The sequence below is a fragment of the Gekko japonicus genome, unplaced genomic scaffold (assembly GCF_001447785.1).
Source record: "Gekko japonicus isolate JY-2015 unplaced genomic scaffold, Gekko_japonicus_V1.1 scaffold415, whole genome shotgun sequence".
NCBI classification, from domain to species: Eukaryota; Metazoa; Chordata; class Lepidosauria; order Squamata; family Gekkonidae; genus Gekko; species Gekko japonicus.
The window spans coordinates 285,143-303,431 of record NW_015173136.1 but is presented as its reverse complement, the minus strand read 5'-3'; the positions used below and the strand labels follow the sequence as shown (position 1 = coordinate 303,431).

At 41.8% G+C, this 18,289-nt stretch overlaps 1 protein-coding gene across 4 annotated transcripts in view; it reads right to left on the bottom strand.

Moving 5' to 3' along the window:
* The window catches only part of CTBP2 (C-terminal binding protein 2), a 287,345-nt gene that overhangs the window by 102,780 nt on the left and 166,276 nt on the right, over positions 1–18,289 (bottom strand). Inside the window, exon 1 of one of the 4 annotated variants that reach the window (XM_015422198.1) lies at positions 1,955–3,704. The exons of the other annotated variants lie outside the window; for them this stretch is intronic. Within the exon in view, the coding sequence (XP_015277684.1) occupies positions 1,955–3,704 (1,750 nt within the window). Of the gene's footprint in view, positions 1–1,954; positions 3,705–18,289 lie in introns of those variants that run through there. 4 annotated transcript variants of the gene reach the window in all.

Genomic DNA, 18,289 nt, shown 5'->3' with positions numbered 1-18,289 from the left:
GGAGGAACGAGGCTTGCATGCACATATTTTTTTCTCTGAAAATAAATGCCTTGGAATGCAGCATACGCATCTTCAAGCCATTTCCACCACTGTTTAGAGTGCCTGTCTGCCTTTTCACCCTAAGAATACACAAACCCTACTGAAAAAATTGTCTGTGTTAACAATGAGCATGTCTCAAAAGCTATTAGCTGTTGTGTGGCTGTACCAGGTCACTGTTTGTTTTTTTAGCTCTATTTTTGCTGTTTCTGGGGTAATGTTAAGTTACAAATTAAAGAGGCATCGCCTGATAATGGCAACTAAATGTTCATTTCTCCCTTCCCAAACTGAACCATAAATCATGATGACTTACTTCATTCTTAAACAAAATTAGACAGAAATAATTCAATCTGAAAATTCTTCAAAACTACATTCAAATTACAAGTAGTTACCCCGACAGTATCCACAGGTATTCTTTCTTTTAACATCTGATCAAATCATCAGCAGAATCGCATTTAAGTAAAATACTAATTTTCATATTCACAATAAAAGCATTATGTGTTTCAATTCATATTCTTTCCTTTTCTACTTTTTAAACAAGCATCTAGTTAAAAAATCACTCTGTACATATAATGTTCTGCTATTATTTCAGATAAATTGAAACCACTGTAACACCTAACCTAAAAGGAATCTACATTCAAAATCTGAAAGATAAGTAGATTTGACTTGTGACCAATTTATCAGTTCCTTTTTAAAACTAATACACTATTTCGAGCTTTGCGATGTTTCACCACCATTTATAGGCACATTTTTTTTTGGATATGAATGGCATACTTTTGTGCCACAACCAAGTTAATAGTAAAGCATTTTTAAATTTTGAACTCAACTTCATTCTATTCCAATGGAAGATACTTAAGCACATGTTTGAAATCAACGGGACTTAAATATTCTTTACTAGGTTTAGATTTGTTAAAGACTTCCTTGTTAGTTTGTTTTCGTTCTATGCTTTTGAACGTGCTACTCAACGTCAATATTTACCCACGAGGAAATGCACCATATTTCAATGAGATGCATTTTATGGCAGCCTTTGTTACAAGTGACTTTTTGTGCCCTAGTGGAGTCAGACAACTCATACATTTACTAACACACAACTCAATAACCTGAGTGACTGCTGTGTCTTCACTGGGGTATATTCAGAAGTGTTCCATGCTAAGGATCTGGCTTCATTTCCCCCCCACTTTTCAACCACAGAAAAGCAATTCCTTACTATGTGCACAGTTTTCGTCAACTTTAGATTCTTACCAGATTATGTATTCAGGAGCAAGGAGGAAAGGAATTTCAAATCAAAATGTAACAAAAGAAGCAATTCCACATCTTTATCACTTTAGTGGTTAATGATTGGCTTTAGCAGTAAATGCAGACCTATATATTAACTGCTTCTATATTCACAGGTATATCGAGTAAAAAAAACCCAACAGCACACTCTCATTTGACTCGACCTATCTAAACAAAAGAGGAGGAGGGAGCAATAACCATTCAAGTGACAGGATCAACTCATTAGTTATTTGATAACGTTCATCAAAGAAACGCTCACCATTTTCTCTGAGAAACACATTTGTGAGATAACAATTGGGAGAAGTCAGTTTAAAAATGAAACCCTTCAGCCTAATCACCTAGAAAGTATATAGTATCTAATCTTACGCTCTCTACAAATAATAGAAACAGAAAAATTCATTGTGGAATGGTGATATGGCATACCTGCCACTTTTATCTGGCATGAACAAAATGAAGAACTCTTAATGAAATTGTATGTGAACCCCAGAACTGCAGTGACTAATAAATCTGTAAAGCAGACGTGGACATCCTCAATAAAATTTTGGTGCAAATGGCTACATATTTAGTAATTTACTTCTAAAACTAGAAGACCACTGAATAGTAAAACAGAGCTACTGAACATTATAAACTCTGAAATAATTACTTGGTTCTGGCGATGCCATTGTGGATACAATGACAGGTGGCCCTGTGCGTCTTGTTTGTTTCTGATAAGGAGAATGCTGCATAGGAAAAGGAGAGTGCTGCATGGATCCCACCGGCACTAAATTGGGCTCCATCTGGGATGCTTGCTTTCGAAGGAGTTGAGGGCTATTATGAGGACTCTGCATTGGAGACAATGGAGGATTTCTTTCCCTCTTCATCAGCTCCATGGGTACTGTGTATGTGGTTGAATATGCAGTTTTGGGACTCGGATGAGGGTTTGTCTGTACTGCGCTCATGGATAATCCAGATGGGAAAGAATAGCCTGTCGCTGGACGAGTGTGCATATTGCATGGCCCAGGAGCACTGTATCCAGAACTGGAAAGGAAAGGAGTGCCTTGATGAGTTAAACCTGATGCTGAGTAAGTTGCAGTTTCCAGAAGGTGCTGTGTTGGAGCACTAGATGGACGGCGAGTTAGTTCTGCTACTCTTGGAGAGACTGGCTGCATAGACAAAGGAGGTGGCTGGTGCAATGCTGTACCATCTGCCATAGGGTGTATCCCATACTCATTCTGAAGCAGTTCACTTCGGTGACTAAAGCTGTTAGATCTGTGCCTGGGACGAAGGATGGTGCTCTTCCTTTCTTGTCTCTGTAATTGAATTTCTGCTCTGTAGGTATGGGCAATTCGAGAAAGTACCCTTGCTTGCCCTAGATTTGGAGCTACTGACTTGATGTCGTTATCCTCCATCATGGCTAGTAGGCTTGGAGAATCAAACCCTTGCTGCAGCAAGGCATTGAGTGTGCTTTCAGATACTCCTTCAGAACGCAGAAATGCCAAGTAATCGGGATCCACATTTCTTTTAATGTCCTGACCGGGGAAAGGTGCAGACATCTGAGTATGAGAAGAGGCTGTGGCTGTTTCATAGCTATCATAAGGACCCTTTGCACTGACACTCTCTCTGATGGGTCCATAACCACGGTTTACAGGCGCAGAAGATAGAACTACACTTCCATCAGGAGTTGTAGATGAATTTGGATCCACTACCAAACACGTTGGAGCAGCTTGCCTACTAGCCGCAGAATCCATCGATCTGTCCACTGTGTCATTATAAACTGGTCTGTTGGAAAATGTTAGAGGTTCCGCTCCATATCTTGATGTGGAAGCTTCACCACCATACCTTGCTGGAGAAGGATCTCTGTTTCTAATCCTCTGTGCCTCGGGGACCATTTTAGTTGCGGTATCTCTGTACATCCGGCTGCCTTCATGTAGGGCAGGTGACCGTCCTTGCATCTGATCCCAAGCCAATCTGCTGCTGGGCATGCCATAATTCGGTAATGTTCTGTTAATCATGTGGTCTCTATAGTAGCGTGGATCTTTAGGAGATCTAGCAGCTAAGGATGGGTCACTGTAGTAATCCTGAGATGGCAAGGAGCTTCGGGAAGACATCACAGGATGCCGGTCGTAGTAAACAAAGTCAGGTACAGAACTTTTCCTTAAAGGACCCTGGTTAAAAACTGGTTCCTGGTATGGATATGGCTCTTGCTTCAGTTCACTACTTCCCTGCAAGACGATATCATGCGGTCTATGGACTGGCTGCTCATACCATACTCCCTCACCACCGTAGGTTAAAGAATTCCTCCTCCCTGGAGGTCTTTGGTACTCAAATGCACTTTCATTCTCCCAGTTGCCTTCATACCATCCTGCAGCATCCCAGCTCTGAGAACGCCCAATGTGCTTGCTTGGAATTGGCATTGGAACAGAGCAATATTCTGCTTAAATAAGGACAAGGAAGCTCTCTTGTTGAATCTTCTGTTACAGGCATAAAAAAACAAAAAACAAAACAAATTGTGCTGTATCTGAATCCCGCTGTGGCTTCAGGAAACAGCCCAACAGGTGGTTTACTGTTTCAGAGTTAGCTTAATTATTAATTCTTCGAAACTTTAGTAGAGAGAACACAGGAAGACCAAACAGTAATTCAGCCTGGCTCCAAAAACAGTAGAATGGAAAGGTCTTTTCTGTGCAGTTCAGACACAGAAAACGGTTGCTGTACTTAATCCAGATGGTTTATCCCTTCCTGCACGGAATGACTTGCTCACATGGACAACTAGTCGAACAGTGTGCGAGGATTAAAGGCTAAATAAAACCCCTAAAGCTTTCTTCCATGTGACACCATTTTAGCCTGATGCAACCTACAGTGCCAGCCCATCCAATAACCCTGAAGTAGAGATTCTTCTTCTTCTGTTAACTTCCATATACTACATATTATATACATTTTCTATGCATGTCATGGGATTTCCTTAGCATTATACCTCTCCCATGGCAGGAATCTCTAACAGGGGGGGGGGGGGGGGGGTGGAGCTTCAATGTCAATGCAGTCTTAATCCATCCTGATGAAATGCTAATCCACCGCATAGAACTAAAGACAAATTAAATAGGAGCAGACATGCTGGTCCAAAACAAGGCTGAAGCAAAACAAGCAAGTACACAAGATCAATGTTAAAAACAAGCTACCTGCCTTTATGAACACCACATTTATTTTTAAATTATGGGGGAGGCTGCATAAAGGCCAGTTTCAAATTAGCTCTGTTAATTATTCTCCAAAAGGATCCTTCACATTATTACCATAATTCTCAAATCCTTTCATCATCCCAGGAAAGAAAATTGCAGAGGTGTAATCTGGAATTTATAATTTTAAAACCTAAGAAAAGGTCACAGAAGACAGAGGATCAAAGACTCTAAAACCTGAGTTTTACCAAGTACAAAGAAAGAGAGGAATAGGCTTTACCTATTATCCCCCAGCACACTATTTACACACACACACAGGCAAAACGATATGCAGCTATTATATTTTGCATCATCTCAATATTAATGTGGATTATACATTTACATTAGGAAGAAAAAGGATTTTATAGAAGGTGTTATTTTGAAGTCTCCTAACCATTTCCCTACTTTGATAAAATTGCAGGAGATTACAATAATTACTTTATAAACCCCAACAAACTTCTGAAGGTATTGAGTGGCAGTAGTCAGACAGTCGTGAATCACTGTTGTAACAAAAACTGAGGGGAAAGTTATTTTTAACCAACATTTTGTCTCCTGTAAAATGCTCTATTAATATTTTACACAGAAAATGGATGGATCTGTAATATTTTCCTTATTCATAAAACGTACTGCCATGCATACAAATGTTAAGTTGGGATACCTGGACAGGAGAGCACTATGGTAATGTCACTTTGTTTTGATAGGAGGTCAGCTTGTGCATTTTTCAAGGCTAATCCACAATAAAATGTTTGAAGCCCCAGGCATCATAGGAAGGCGTATTGGGCTATTATGATAGCTAAGTCTCTAATACAGTCTAATGCTTCTATCATACAAATAACTCTGGGCTATATTTCTGACCCAAATACAGACAGGATGTCTTTGTAATCCCTAAATTTCTTTACTGGAGTAAACAGCACAAATTCTCTTCAAGCCACACTTGCCCCATGAGACAAGCAGTTTCCTGCACCAGATCTTAGGGTCCGCGCTTCATCATGAGGGCAGAAGTGTTGATCTACTGGTTTTATGCTTAGAGGCAGCACGGAGGACTTACCCAGATTTTTTAAAAGAGAGAACTGATGTCATGTTTTTTGCTTCCACCCCCCGACTATTCCTTGACCTTGTTTTCCTTTGTTTTATTTTATTGCAGTTAAAATCCAAATAGAATGTCTGACATCTTTGAACAGATTATTTCTACCCTACCACCAGTTCCTATCTCAAAATCTTTTTGAAGCCCTCAGTTTCAAAAGTGATTTGTCACACACACAGTATGAGGATTGTGATTTAAAATAAATATAAGGTCCCTTGGAGTCACAAAAAATCATGTTTTTCTTTTATCCAAACAGCTAACAAAAAAAGAAGAGGAAAGATAATCAACTTACAGAACTGTACTACCTGCTCCATACCCATCTATTGTGGGGAAATATGCAGCTTATCAAATTAATGAGAATTGTTTTACATAATTGGATGCAAACACTATATATGCCATAAATTCAGCCATTGCATAAATGTTTCTAATTTGCGAGAAATGGCTAAACTTTTTGCTCTACTCCAGTGATCCCCAACTGGTACAAATGTGTTTCTGGTGGCAGTGGTGGTTTTAAATGATTTTAACATGTGACTTTACTGTGTATGTTTTAAATTGTTAGCCACATTGGTAGCCCTTGTAAGGGTAGAAAGGCGAGATTACAAATTTTGTAAATAAAATAATAAATGGTACCGGCCAGTATGTTCCCTGGTGCCTACTTTCTTCTTCCCAAAAAAAATCTCTCACAAAGCACATAGCCAATCGTGGCTTTTCTCCACTTCATCAGCAGCAAGAGGAACCCCCACAAGACTTCCAGGTCTGCTATGGAAATAGCTGCCTCCCATTATGGGAAAATATTTGGCTTCCAACACTTTGTGATTATGGCTAACTAGGAATAAGGCCCGTTATGGAAATAAACACGAGATCTAGAAAGAGGCTCTGAGAGAGTGCCAAGGCCTTGGGCACTCAGCATCAATGTCCTGTGGTGACCTCAGCAGGGTATAATGACACAGAGTCCACCATTTTCTCCAGAGGAACTGTTCTCTGCTACCTGAAGAGCCCTCACCTGGAGATTCTCAACAATTGTTACCCAGGAGGAAATGACTGGTCTGGCAGGTGGAGTCTATGGCATTGTACCTGCCTGAGGCCCCACCCCTCCTCAAACCTCACCCTCTCCAGGCTCCACCCCTCAAATCTCCATGAATTTCCCAACCTGGAGTTGGCAACTCTATCTCCTTCCCAGCCAAACATCAACCTGCCATTATCTGCCCCTCTGCTTTCAGCCTTGCATCTCCTCCCCGCTCCCTCCTGGAGATCAGTTGTAATTCTGAGTGATTTCCACGCCTCTCCTGAGATTGGGAACAGTGGTTCCCCAGGAGGGAATGGCTGGTTGGGAGGGTGGAGCCTATTGGATTGTACCAGTCTGAGGTCCCACTCCTCCTCAAACCTCACCTTCTCCAGGTTCCATCCCTCAAATCTCCAGGAATTTCCCACCTGGAGTTGGCAATCCTATCTCCTTCCCAACCAATCATCAACAGATCTTTATTTCCCCCTCTCTCTTCAAGTTTCCATTTCCCCCCCCACATACCTGTAGCCTCTCCTGTGCTCTGAAGCCCTGACTGCCAGAGTCCACCATTTTCTGTGCTCTGAAGCCCTGACTGCCAGAGTCCACCATTTTCTGTGCTCTGAAGCCCTGACTGCCACAGAGTCCCCCATTTTCTCCAGGGGGACTGATCTCTGCCATCTGGAGAGCAGTTGTAATTCTGAGTGATCTCCAGCCCTCACCTGGAGATTGGCAACAATAGTTTTCCAGGAGGAAAAGAAGTCTTTCTCTGCAATGGGGACCAAAGCAGCTTACATCATTCTCCTCTCCCCCTTTTGACTTGCACAGCAACTCTGTGAGGTAGGTTAAGCTGAAAGTCTGTGACTGGTCCAAAATCACCCACTCAGCTTCTACAGCAAGAACCTGGATCTAGCAGATCCTGCTCTAAAGCACTGACTGTTACGCATAGGGCAACCAACCTCCAAGTGGAGCCTGAAGATCACCAGGTATTAGAACTGAACTCCAGACAACAGATTCACCGCCCCGCCGCCCCCCCCCCCGGAGAAAATAACTGCTTTGGAAGGTGGGCTGTATGGCATTCTGTTCAGCTGAGGCCTCTCCCCTCCCCAAACCCTGGCTTCCATGGACACTTCCAGAAAATCTCCAGGAATCTCCCTACCTGGACCGGGCAACCCTAGACTCAGGACTGGCCCCAATGAGTTCCTCACAAAGGCCTGCAAAGGGTTTCCTTCCTTTGTCTGAGCCAAGCTTGGTTGCCTACTGTGGTGAAACGGGCTCCAGTTTACCACTCAGCTGTTTGCTTCCCACCCTCATCCAGTGCACGTATCTCACTCCTTAAATTCACTGCCATGACTCACTGAATTGTCACTGCCTTTTTAGAGGGACAGTGAGACCCCTCTGGCCGAATCTCTGTATTTGGAGATGGAATTCCCAATCTTTGGGGGATCCCTGGAAAGTTGGCAACCCAAGGGTCTGGCCTTTCCTTGCTTCCTTGGGCTACCCCTCCCTTTGGTATTGTGCAGAGCAGGGAAGACTAGGTGGTTAGAGGACAACACAGATTATTAACCCAAATTAAAGAATTTATTTAACTATCTACACAATTATGGTGCACACACACACTAAATAAATAAATAAGGCACAACGGACAGGATCTCTCCTTGGACTGGCTCTGCTTCAGCCTCTCTCTCTCTTGCCCAAGAGAGCAGAGAAACTTCCATTCACTCCCCAGTCCAGCTGACTGTGGAGTGGATGAATTTCTGCTGCCTCCCAGGGTTCCCCCACATCTCTGGCTTGTGGCCTAGCTGGAGTCTATATTGATGCTGCCCTGCCCCAAGGGTTCCTGCACTTTTTGGTGCAGCTCGGAAGTGTAGGCCAGCAGATGAGGAAGGCTCCTCTCTGGAACTACAGCTCAATTAAGCCTTCTGGGGGAACATTTTAAACACAGAGATGGCAGCCATCTCACAGATACAGATAACTGCCATTTCGTTTTCCAGCTACCTACCAACAGCTACTGAGGGAAAAAGTTAGTCTCACACAGGAGGCAACTGTCTTCATCAAGTGAGAAAGCCGTCTGCCAAGAAATTCTGAGAGGGCCCAGAGGCTGAAGGAGTGGGCGGGGAAAAGGAGCTAACCCAGCCCCCAGTCAATGGCACGTGAATACTCTTGAGGGGTGGCTGGGCGGGACTCAGGCAATGTAGTTAGTGGCTAGGGACACGTTCTGAGTGACAGATCATTCAGCCAACTCATTTTGGCGCCACATAGAATGTTGCCAGACTAAATTGCAAATATGTATACGGATGGTTGCCATTTTGTGACCGGTCCCATCTCTCACAGCAGTTGCATCCACTACTCTTTCTTAAAATTCCAAAAGTATCCACAGGTTCAGCAAATTTAGGGACCCTTGAGCTATTCACTAGAGCTAATTATTCTCTCCCCCACAGCAGGTTAAACTTACGCATTAGGTGAAAGATGTGTGGCCAGTATTCCCCAGTTCTTTTGAAGTTCAATTGGGTTGCAGATGGCAAGAAGGCAGATCTGACCATGGAAGCAGCACCGGGGGAATAGGTTTTAATCCAAATGTTTAATCCCCCTGTGCTGTTTATCTGATTTACAGTACCACTCCCTCCCCCCACAAGCTGCTATTTGCCCTCCAGGAGGAAACATATAATACTAAATTTCCAACATCATATCAAGGTTAATTGGGTGCTTCTGATAAAGGTTTTCCTAGCAATTCCACTGTAGCCACATCTACTTGTGACAGCATTTAAACTTTCAATTAAAAGCCAGTAAATAAAACTGTATAAAAATAACGGGCTAAAACAGTTAACGTTCTCTCAAACAAAGATGCTTATTTGAAGGGGTGACTGAAGTGGGCAGGATATTTATTTGACTAGGTCCGGCTTTTGGTGCCTCCACCTTCTGCGATTAAGTGGCTGGCAGCCTGGGAGAGGGCCTTCACAGCAGCGGCACCAAAACTCTGGAACCTTCTCCCCGGGGAGACTCCTGTCCCCTTCTGTTGCCATCTTCTGCCAGAGGGCAGAGACTTCTTTGTTTTGTTTGGCTTCTGTCAGTGATCCCTCCTTTCCTGCCCAATATTTGTTTGTTGTTTTTATGCTTTTATATGTATTTTAGTCCTGGTATTAATTGTTTTAATGATTTGTTTTTGGTTGATTTTAATGGTTTTTAAAATGTGATTTTGTTACACATGTTTTAATTTGCTAGTAGCCTTGGCAGCCTTTATCAAGATAAATTTGGTAACACAATTTTTTCTTAAAGTCTATTTTAAATTAAAATCCACAGGTCAATACGCTCAGCCAAATTTATGCCACTGTACTTGAGAAGTATGCAATACTACTTGAATTTATTATGCTAGTGGCCACCATCCAAGCTAAAGAGACATAAATTGCTCACAATCCTTAAACCCCTCCTGGGAGCGACTGGTAGGGAGGGGATACACCTGCACACTGTTAAATGGAGAACATAGGTATGGCATGCTGTTGACATAGAAATCCAGCTGTTAAGAATACGGAGGACTAGCACATGTAGAACATAAACTGAACAATCTATTTTGACATAAAGTGAAAGTGTGAATGAAACAGTGTGGCTTTCCAAGAACAGATGTACTCAGGCTCCAAAAAGAAGCACCAACAACTGTCTCTCGAATATCTAAGCAATTATTCAGACTGTGTTCTTTAAAGGTAATTTTTCAGGACCCATCAAAATGGTGTATCGAAAACTATGAGATCTTGAGTTCAAAACTGATTCCAGATCGTAAAAGAAGATGAAGACAGCTCTATGACAGAAGCCTGGGTTTATCTAACTCACCATCTAGATTAAACATGAGAACTTTGGTTTATTAATAATTCTTAGAACACTGACTTCTGTATAAAGCTGAATAATTATTAATTACAAACTTTTACTGAGAAGCTTAATGTATTAGTCTAATCTAAGCGTTTTTGGTGGTGATTCTCAATTAATAGAATGACATTTGCACATGTTTGGGGTAAAGGACAGTTTTATTTCGAATAAAAAGTTACACAGAAACCAGTGCCATGCCCTATCACCTTACGCCCTCACCAGGCCCAAGCTGCCTCAAAAGCTCTGTGATGAACTGTACACAGTAGCACACGTCTCTCTTCTTCCAGTGCTATGGATGGAATCTTGCATTACCTGGGTACATACAGTGCAATCTATGCAGTTACTCTAGTCTAAACGCACTGAAGACAACTGAAAAACTATTGGAATAGAACTACTGTGCCTTCCCACACTACCAAAGAAATATGGCTCGCACAGTAGCAATTCATGCCGATGCCTGACCCAACGGTGGTGCTGGCATAGGGGGAGGGATGCCATTGCGGGCTCCTCCCACCTAGTCTGGGGCTTCTTACATTGTTTTGATGGCATGGGAGGAAGCAGTGTTGCTGGAGCAACACACAAACAGCCTTAAAGACAAGGCAATCAATAAAAGTTTCTTCTTTGTATGTGTTCCCCCATTTACTCTTCTGTGTTACATACATTAATCCTCTTATAAGTTACCTGAGCTTTCTGAAACTTGATGGCAATAACATACAGTTGCCATGATCTTGGCATTCATGCACTTCACATGTATCCCAACATGGAATACTGGATAAATAGGCTTTGTGGGACTTTGTAGTTCTTTAAATTGTTTTCCTTTAAAAAAAAAAAGAAATAATAATGTCTGTTCAGCTTCAGGGGTACACTGTGATCTGACTTCCCAGGAGCAGTTTTTCTATTGATGTTTTAAGCTCATGAAAGAATGGGTTCTCCAGGTAATGCAGACCTTTCAAAAAAACAACAAAAACCAGCCGTATACAAAGTTTACAAACTCTTTTTTCATATATTTTTTTAAAAATCTATTTTGGACAGTGCTATAAATAGCACTACCACTTTCTTACAGCACTACCCAGCCTCTGTTTGTTCTTGGCTTTTAAAGAAGAAAATATACCCTCCCAACAAGAATATCTCCAGCTTTGCTGTATTTATGGGTTACTAAATTACTGAAGCAGGACCCACACCAGTGCCACTGAAGGTGATTGTGTGTACACAGACTCAAGAGTACCACCAGCTTTTGTTTTTGATAAGTAGATTATCTAGTGACTCCTACTGACTGCAGAGACACAGTCTTAACATAAAATGGTTTGAGAACAAGGAAGCAATTATAAATAATATAAGACCTACCCTGTATTTCAAATATAATTATTTCTAAGCTCAATGTCAGATATTTGAAGAGCTAATTCCAGCTTTTCTAATGGGGTGTAGCTATCTACAGAATTTATCGGAATGACTGCTACATGACTACTCAGAAACTGTTGACACAAAAGCAATTCATAAATTCATTACATGCAACATATTATATAAAAATGGTGCAACTTCTCTTATTCATGGTATGTTTCACTTTCAATCAGCAGTGAACTATTTGGTTCACCCAGCCTTATAGGATTACCTTGCATTCTGGTCCAACCATAGCTAGAAAATAGGAAATTGTTTCATTTCACCAGGTTTGGGACTGCACAACTGTTAGGAGAGAGTGCTCATACACAGAGTTCAAGTAATAGTTGAACAACGCCCAAGATCAGATTCTTAACATACAACATGAAAAAGACAGGCCTCCAATTTGCGTCTCAGCAGCTCAATGCGCCAAGCGAAATGATATTTTCCTTCCTGTTACAAAGCTTGCAATGCTGGATAACGCTCAGTGAGCTGCTGGGGCTTTATTCGCTTGTTTTACACTTCACTAAATGCGATGTACAAGATGTTTATCTGCACAGCTCATTTCATGTCTATCTCACACTCTAAATCTTGTCACAGAGATTCCCCCTGTGCCCTGATGTGGGTGATGCAAGACAAGGGAGCAACATGTGCATAGAGAGCATCTGTGAACTAGAAGAGAGAATAACATTGCTCACTGTGGTAGGGATGATTGCACATCTGCCTGATTTGGAACCTTTACACCATTTGCAAGTCAAGGAAGGTCCACTTAAACCCATGGGGAACACTCCCTCAAGAAGAGCCTAGTGTTACTGACTACAATCACAGAACAGCAATATTAATGTGAACTGTTATCTATACAATGTGACTGTATTTCTCAGATCTGAGCACACTTGTGTTTACGTGATCTAGAAAGAGAAGCAAAGGCTATCAGACCAAATTCTTTTTTATTTACTAACAAAGTGCCTAAAAGCTGCTGCAGTCATCTACTCATTTAAATCTGGGTTAGGCCTAATATTGGAACTGAAACTTTCCTGGCCACTCGAATGACTTTTGCCTAGAAAGAAACAAGGAATGATTCTCCTGTACCACCTGGCACATTCAAACACCACTAATCATGGCACACTTCTGGACAACCTGATCGTTACGCATATCAGAGGCACTGTGGCCAGGTAGTATCAATCCTATCTGCAAACTAGTGTCAAAAGGCAGAAGAGGAGAGGATTCTGTTTGATCCAGTGGCATTTATACTGTAGTGGACTAGGCATAATGGACTAGTCCCATAAACTGAAACTGATTCCAGATAATACTGTACCTTTGGTCAACAGTAGTGGTACACAAGGAATCATTTCTCAGCCTGTTTTGGATGTGGTTGCCCTCCACCTGAAAGATGTTTCTTGTTTAATTAGCAGACACTTCTGGAGGCCCAAAAGAGAGACCTGAATGTCATCAGCATATTAGTCCTTTTCTATCATTACTTCCCACTATGTGAAGGGAAGAACACACAACAAGTGATCCTTCTAAGATGTGTGATTGCCATTTTGTCTGAAAGTGGAAACCTGTATTTTCGCTTCAGCACACAAAAAACCAAACTTTGGGAAATGTGCCCAAGTATGTGTATACTAAGGTTGAAAATATGTACATCAGCCCTTTCAGATGAAATGGCGACTGCATGTATCAGGAGGATCACATGTGGCATGATTCCCATACACAGAATGACGTGTAGCTACAATCTCATTAAGTGGACAGAAAGATATTAAACATATGTGAAGGGATAGAACTGCAATGCACCCCACATGTCAGCTGCCAAGGAACTGACTCTGCCTCTTCAATGAAGCAATGAGTTGTGTCTCACTAGACAAAAATGACTAAAACCACTGGAGTGCCATTCCCCTCACACCTATCTCACTCTCTGTCATGTTCAGGGCTAAGCCCGGTGCTGTTGCTCTAACCAGGGTTTTCAGGATACACAAATACAATGACAACAAGTACTGAAATACACAGGAGCAAGGTCTACAAACCAGTCCAGATATCCGAAGGTCCAGTCCAAGGGTCAGGGTAGGAGGATCGAGGGTCCAGTGGCAAGGCTTGGGAACAGGTGCAGGATACAGGGGTCTGGGTCCCAGGCTTCAGGAGCAAGCACAGATTACTAAAGACAAGGTACAAGGCACCAGGGTCAGGGTAGAGCTTTGTTTGCTAAACAGGTCAGCGCACAGAGCTGCAAGCAAGATTGCTTCCACACCAAACTTTGCTCAGTGTTCCTTTTATCTGCACCTTTTGCCAACTCATCCTGAAAGCTAGGTATTGCTCCTTACAGTCCCATTCACCTTCCTACAGGTGCAGGTCTTTTACAGTTCCCCTATCAGCCTATCAGTCCTGGTACTGCAAGGACTCCGCTCCAGGAACTAACGCTGACCCTTGCTGAGCAGCCAAGCAAGCACTCCTTCGTCTCTCCTGAGCCACCAAGTGCTCTCTTCTTTTTCTACACTCTACCGGCTCAGGAGAGGTTGAGGGGGAAGCTGACCTCTGTGGCATCTCTTTCTCCTCCTGGAATATCGAGCAGCCCAGCCATGACTGGGAAGCATTCTCGCTTCCTGATGCTTCCCCCACTGGGTCTGCTCCTGGATCCAGCTGCTCAGGTGGGGATTCCATTGGTGTGGGGCTTGATTCTTCAGATTCCTCCTCATTTGAGGAGGTGGCAGCTGGCTGGCCCATGACACTCTCCAAATGATTTGACAAAACAGTGATCTAGAATGTCAAAGGCTGCTTTCAGATCCAGTAAGATCAACAAAGCAGCATTGCTGCTTTCCATTAATAGATAGAGATCCTCCACCAGGACAACTAATGCTCTGTCTGTGCTAAAGCCAGGCCTATATCCTGGCTGAAATGGACCAAGTATATGACCTCTGCTTCATTTCCCGTATTGGCCCACGAGGCTCTTTCCACTATCTGGAAACTACTGTTCTAAAAAGGACTACTTCTGAAAAACATCCTCAGTCAAAGTGATTCATCATTTGACTGTATGCTGTGCTGCTCCTATACACACGTCAACACAAATGCATTTTGCCTCAAATACTTTCTTCTCTTATTTTAAACACTAAGGTAATTTCAATAAACAGTATTCACCCAAACCTCCTTTAGATTCCTTTTCTGTAGGACCAACACTGCTATTAAGAATATGTCCATGAATGGGTTTCTACAAGTCTACGGATCATTTGTTCCATGACATTAGCTTTAGAACTTCACCTATGCACATATATCTGTTCATACATCAGGTACAGGGAAGTATGCATTAAACACATGAGGAATAGTTATATACTTCCATTACATAGGGTATAGCTTGCCTGACTTTTTATTCAGTATTAAGGTCTTGACCCTGGAGGCTAGGAAATTAGCAGATCCTATGCTAATACACATTTAGGCCCTGCATCCTACTTGGCAACTTATTTATTTATTTAACACATTTATATGCCAACTCTTCAGAGATCTGTTAAGTATGACAGTACAAGTGGGTGCCAATACAAGCAGTGGCTGCAGCCTCTCCCCTACCCTTTCTCTCTATCCAATAGAAGCGGCAACATTATTTTAGATCATTTGCACAAGTGGTCAACCATTCTGTCTGACATAGGACAATTCCAGGGCAAGGAAATTCATTAAAAGTGGAATGTTACATACTACATACTTCATCTGGGCTAATATACGAGAATTCGTTTGTAATCCATTCTGCTAGATATGAAATCAAAAGAAAGTATTCTTCATCTCCATTGAACTTATGTTTTAAGACATGTTATCACATACGAAGAGCCATATCATTCCAAATAATGACCACGCAATAACCATCAATCAATACCAGAAAAGTTTGCAGTGAACTGCAATCCTGTGAACCTTAGCCATGGGCAAGTATTTTATTATTACTTTTAAAGCATCTCTTAATTGCATTTAGTTAAGTCTTGCATGCCTATAAATGTTTTAATAGCAGCTGCAAAAGACTGTTGCTGCTGTTGTATGACACCATTAAGTCCCTTCAGTATAATTAAAATTGCAAATGTACTTGGCAAACAACAAATGGATTTCTTGTTTTATGTAAACTGTACCTTTACAGATTAGCAAAAATATTCTGGCAGAAAAAAAGATGGAAGAGGAAAACTTGTAAAATTCATTGTTCAGAGGAAAATAATCTAAACTTCAAATGTATCTAATGCTCTGTTAGTAGGTCTATCCTCTGATCCTTGTAAGATTCTTGTACACTTAACAACCACATCTGATAGCAAACTTCAAACTGGAAGGGTGGCTTTTGAAAATCCAAAGCTGCCTGATGGAACGCTTTTAAGTCAGGTTCAAAGTCTGTTTTAGATAGGAGATAAAGCTCTACACCTGCATATTTATGGCATTCTGATGGGTAGAAAAACACAGCTCCCTCTTTCCCGCCATACAACTCTGGCAGGTTTTTTTTTCAGGATTACAAAGGATGCATACTTCCACTACATTCTGGAGAAGATTAACCCTATTTTGACCGGGTTAATTAAACTGACAGGTGGAATGGCTTTTACATTTTTCTGTATTACATGATGAAATGAAGAGTGTATCTCCAACCCAGCACAGGTTCTCTGCTTTGCGTTTGAAATTTGCTCCAGCCTTATGGAGAACACTGCTTATCAAGGGAGATTGGTATCAATAACATGTTTCACTGGAGGCCTGTGTGCACAAAACAATCACCAGCATCGGCCCACTCTCAATTGATGGCTAAATAATTCATGGCAAACTTAGAACTGTTGAGGGAAGGTGGAAGGGGACAGGGGAAATAGAGTTTCACTGACTCATGCTTGCAGGGGGGGAAATGACACAAAAACTTCAGCTAGAGGATGAAGCACCAGTGCGCACATATCAGTCTGCTGTAGCAAAAGCCACTAAGAATCCTATAGCACATTAAAGACTAACAAATGATTTTTGTAGCCAAGAACCTTGCATATCTGAAGAAAAAGCCTCCTGCTTAGACAAGCTCAAGCTGTAATACCTTTGTTAACTGTGATTTTATAGCTTTTAATTGAACAACTTTTGAAAAATAAAAAATGGATGAAGAACTTCTGCATCAATCTTTAAATATTTAAATCTTACTATTCATGCCTTAGTTACTTTTCACACAGAATTCATAAAATCTTCTCATTGTTCTGGATAGACCTGGTCTTGAGATGTAGCTACGTCTGTATGAGACTGAAACTACTGATGACTGAATGACACTGGGTTTTATTTTTGCTACTACTTGTAAAACTTTTATGAGATGACCACCACTTCTTTCATGAGAAAGTATCAGCAAACACATTAGAAAGTCTGACATTGTCACTTCTGGCTCCACTTTCAATTTATCTCATAAGTAAATAAAAGTAACATACACTGTCTAGACTGACAGTGGAGATACACAAGCTATAGACATTAGCCTTCTTTCACAAATAATTCTGTACAAGGCTATTTAAAATTAACTAAACAGAACCAGTGTTTGTGGATTGTACCTTTCTTGCAATGAACATACCAAATGTTATGAGTATTTTAAAAACCCTGCAGAATACCATATTTATCTACTAAATAGGGTTCCCAGCCCTCAGGTCCCAGTGGGGGTTCCCCCACTTTTCAGGGCTTTGATTCGCCGCTGGCCAGCTGGCCAACAGGAGAAGCACCACCTTCGAATGGGGATGTCACTGGGCAATGTCCCTGACATGATAACGTCACCCAGAAGTGATGTCATCACATTGCTGACGTTGAGAGGGTGATTCTCTAGTTTTTGAGCAAGCGCTATGGTTTTGAAGGAAAATCCCATAGAGTTTTGCCCAGAAACTAGAGTGCTAACCCCCCCCCCCGATGTCAGTGATGTGACAACATCACTTCCAAGTGATGTCACTGCGCCAAAACCAGGAAGGTTTTCATCTCCCCCCTTCCCCAAGCACAAAAAACCATGGCTACCTAGTGTTGTAGGAGGTTTCTTGTACACATGGAAAGATCTCTGTGGGGCTGGTGGTCTTCACTGAGAAAGGGACTACATCACAAAATCATTGTCTTGGTTTCTTACTAATATGTTAAATGCCTGATGAGCTAGATAACAATATATAGAAGGCTGTACAATGTTGTTTTACATCCTTTAAAAACTTTCACACAGTCCAAGGCACAAAAGTTTGCATTTTTCCAGACAGGACCTTGAAAGCAGATAATGATTGCAGAATATAAGGGGTGAACTTCTCAGTCAAAAACTGCAGCTCCTTTTCGAAGAAATATGATGTCTGAAAAATGCTATAATAGAAGGTTTATAGCCACCTGTTTGCATAATGCCCTCCAGACTAAAGGGTGAATTCACTATCAACCAGAACCATTCTACTCCCAATTGGGCTGCCAAGCCACAGCGGGGGATCCGCACGTCTTCACAAGATCCCTGCCGCGGGGACAGCGATACGCGTTGCACCGCGTATTGCTGTCCCCCGCGGCAGGGATCCT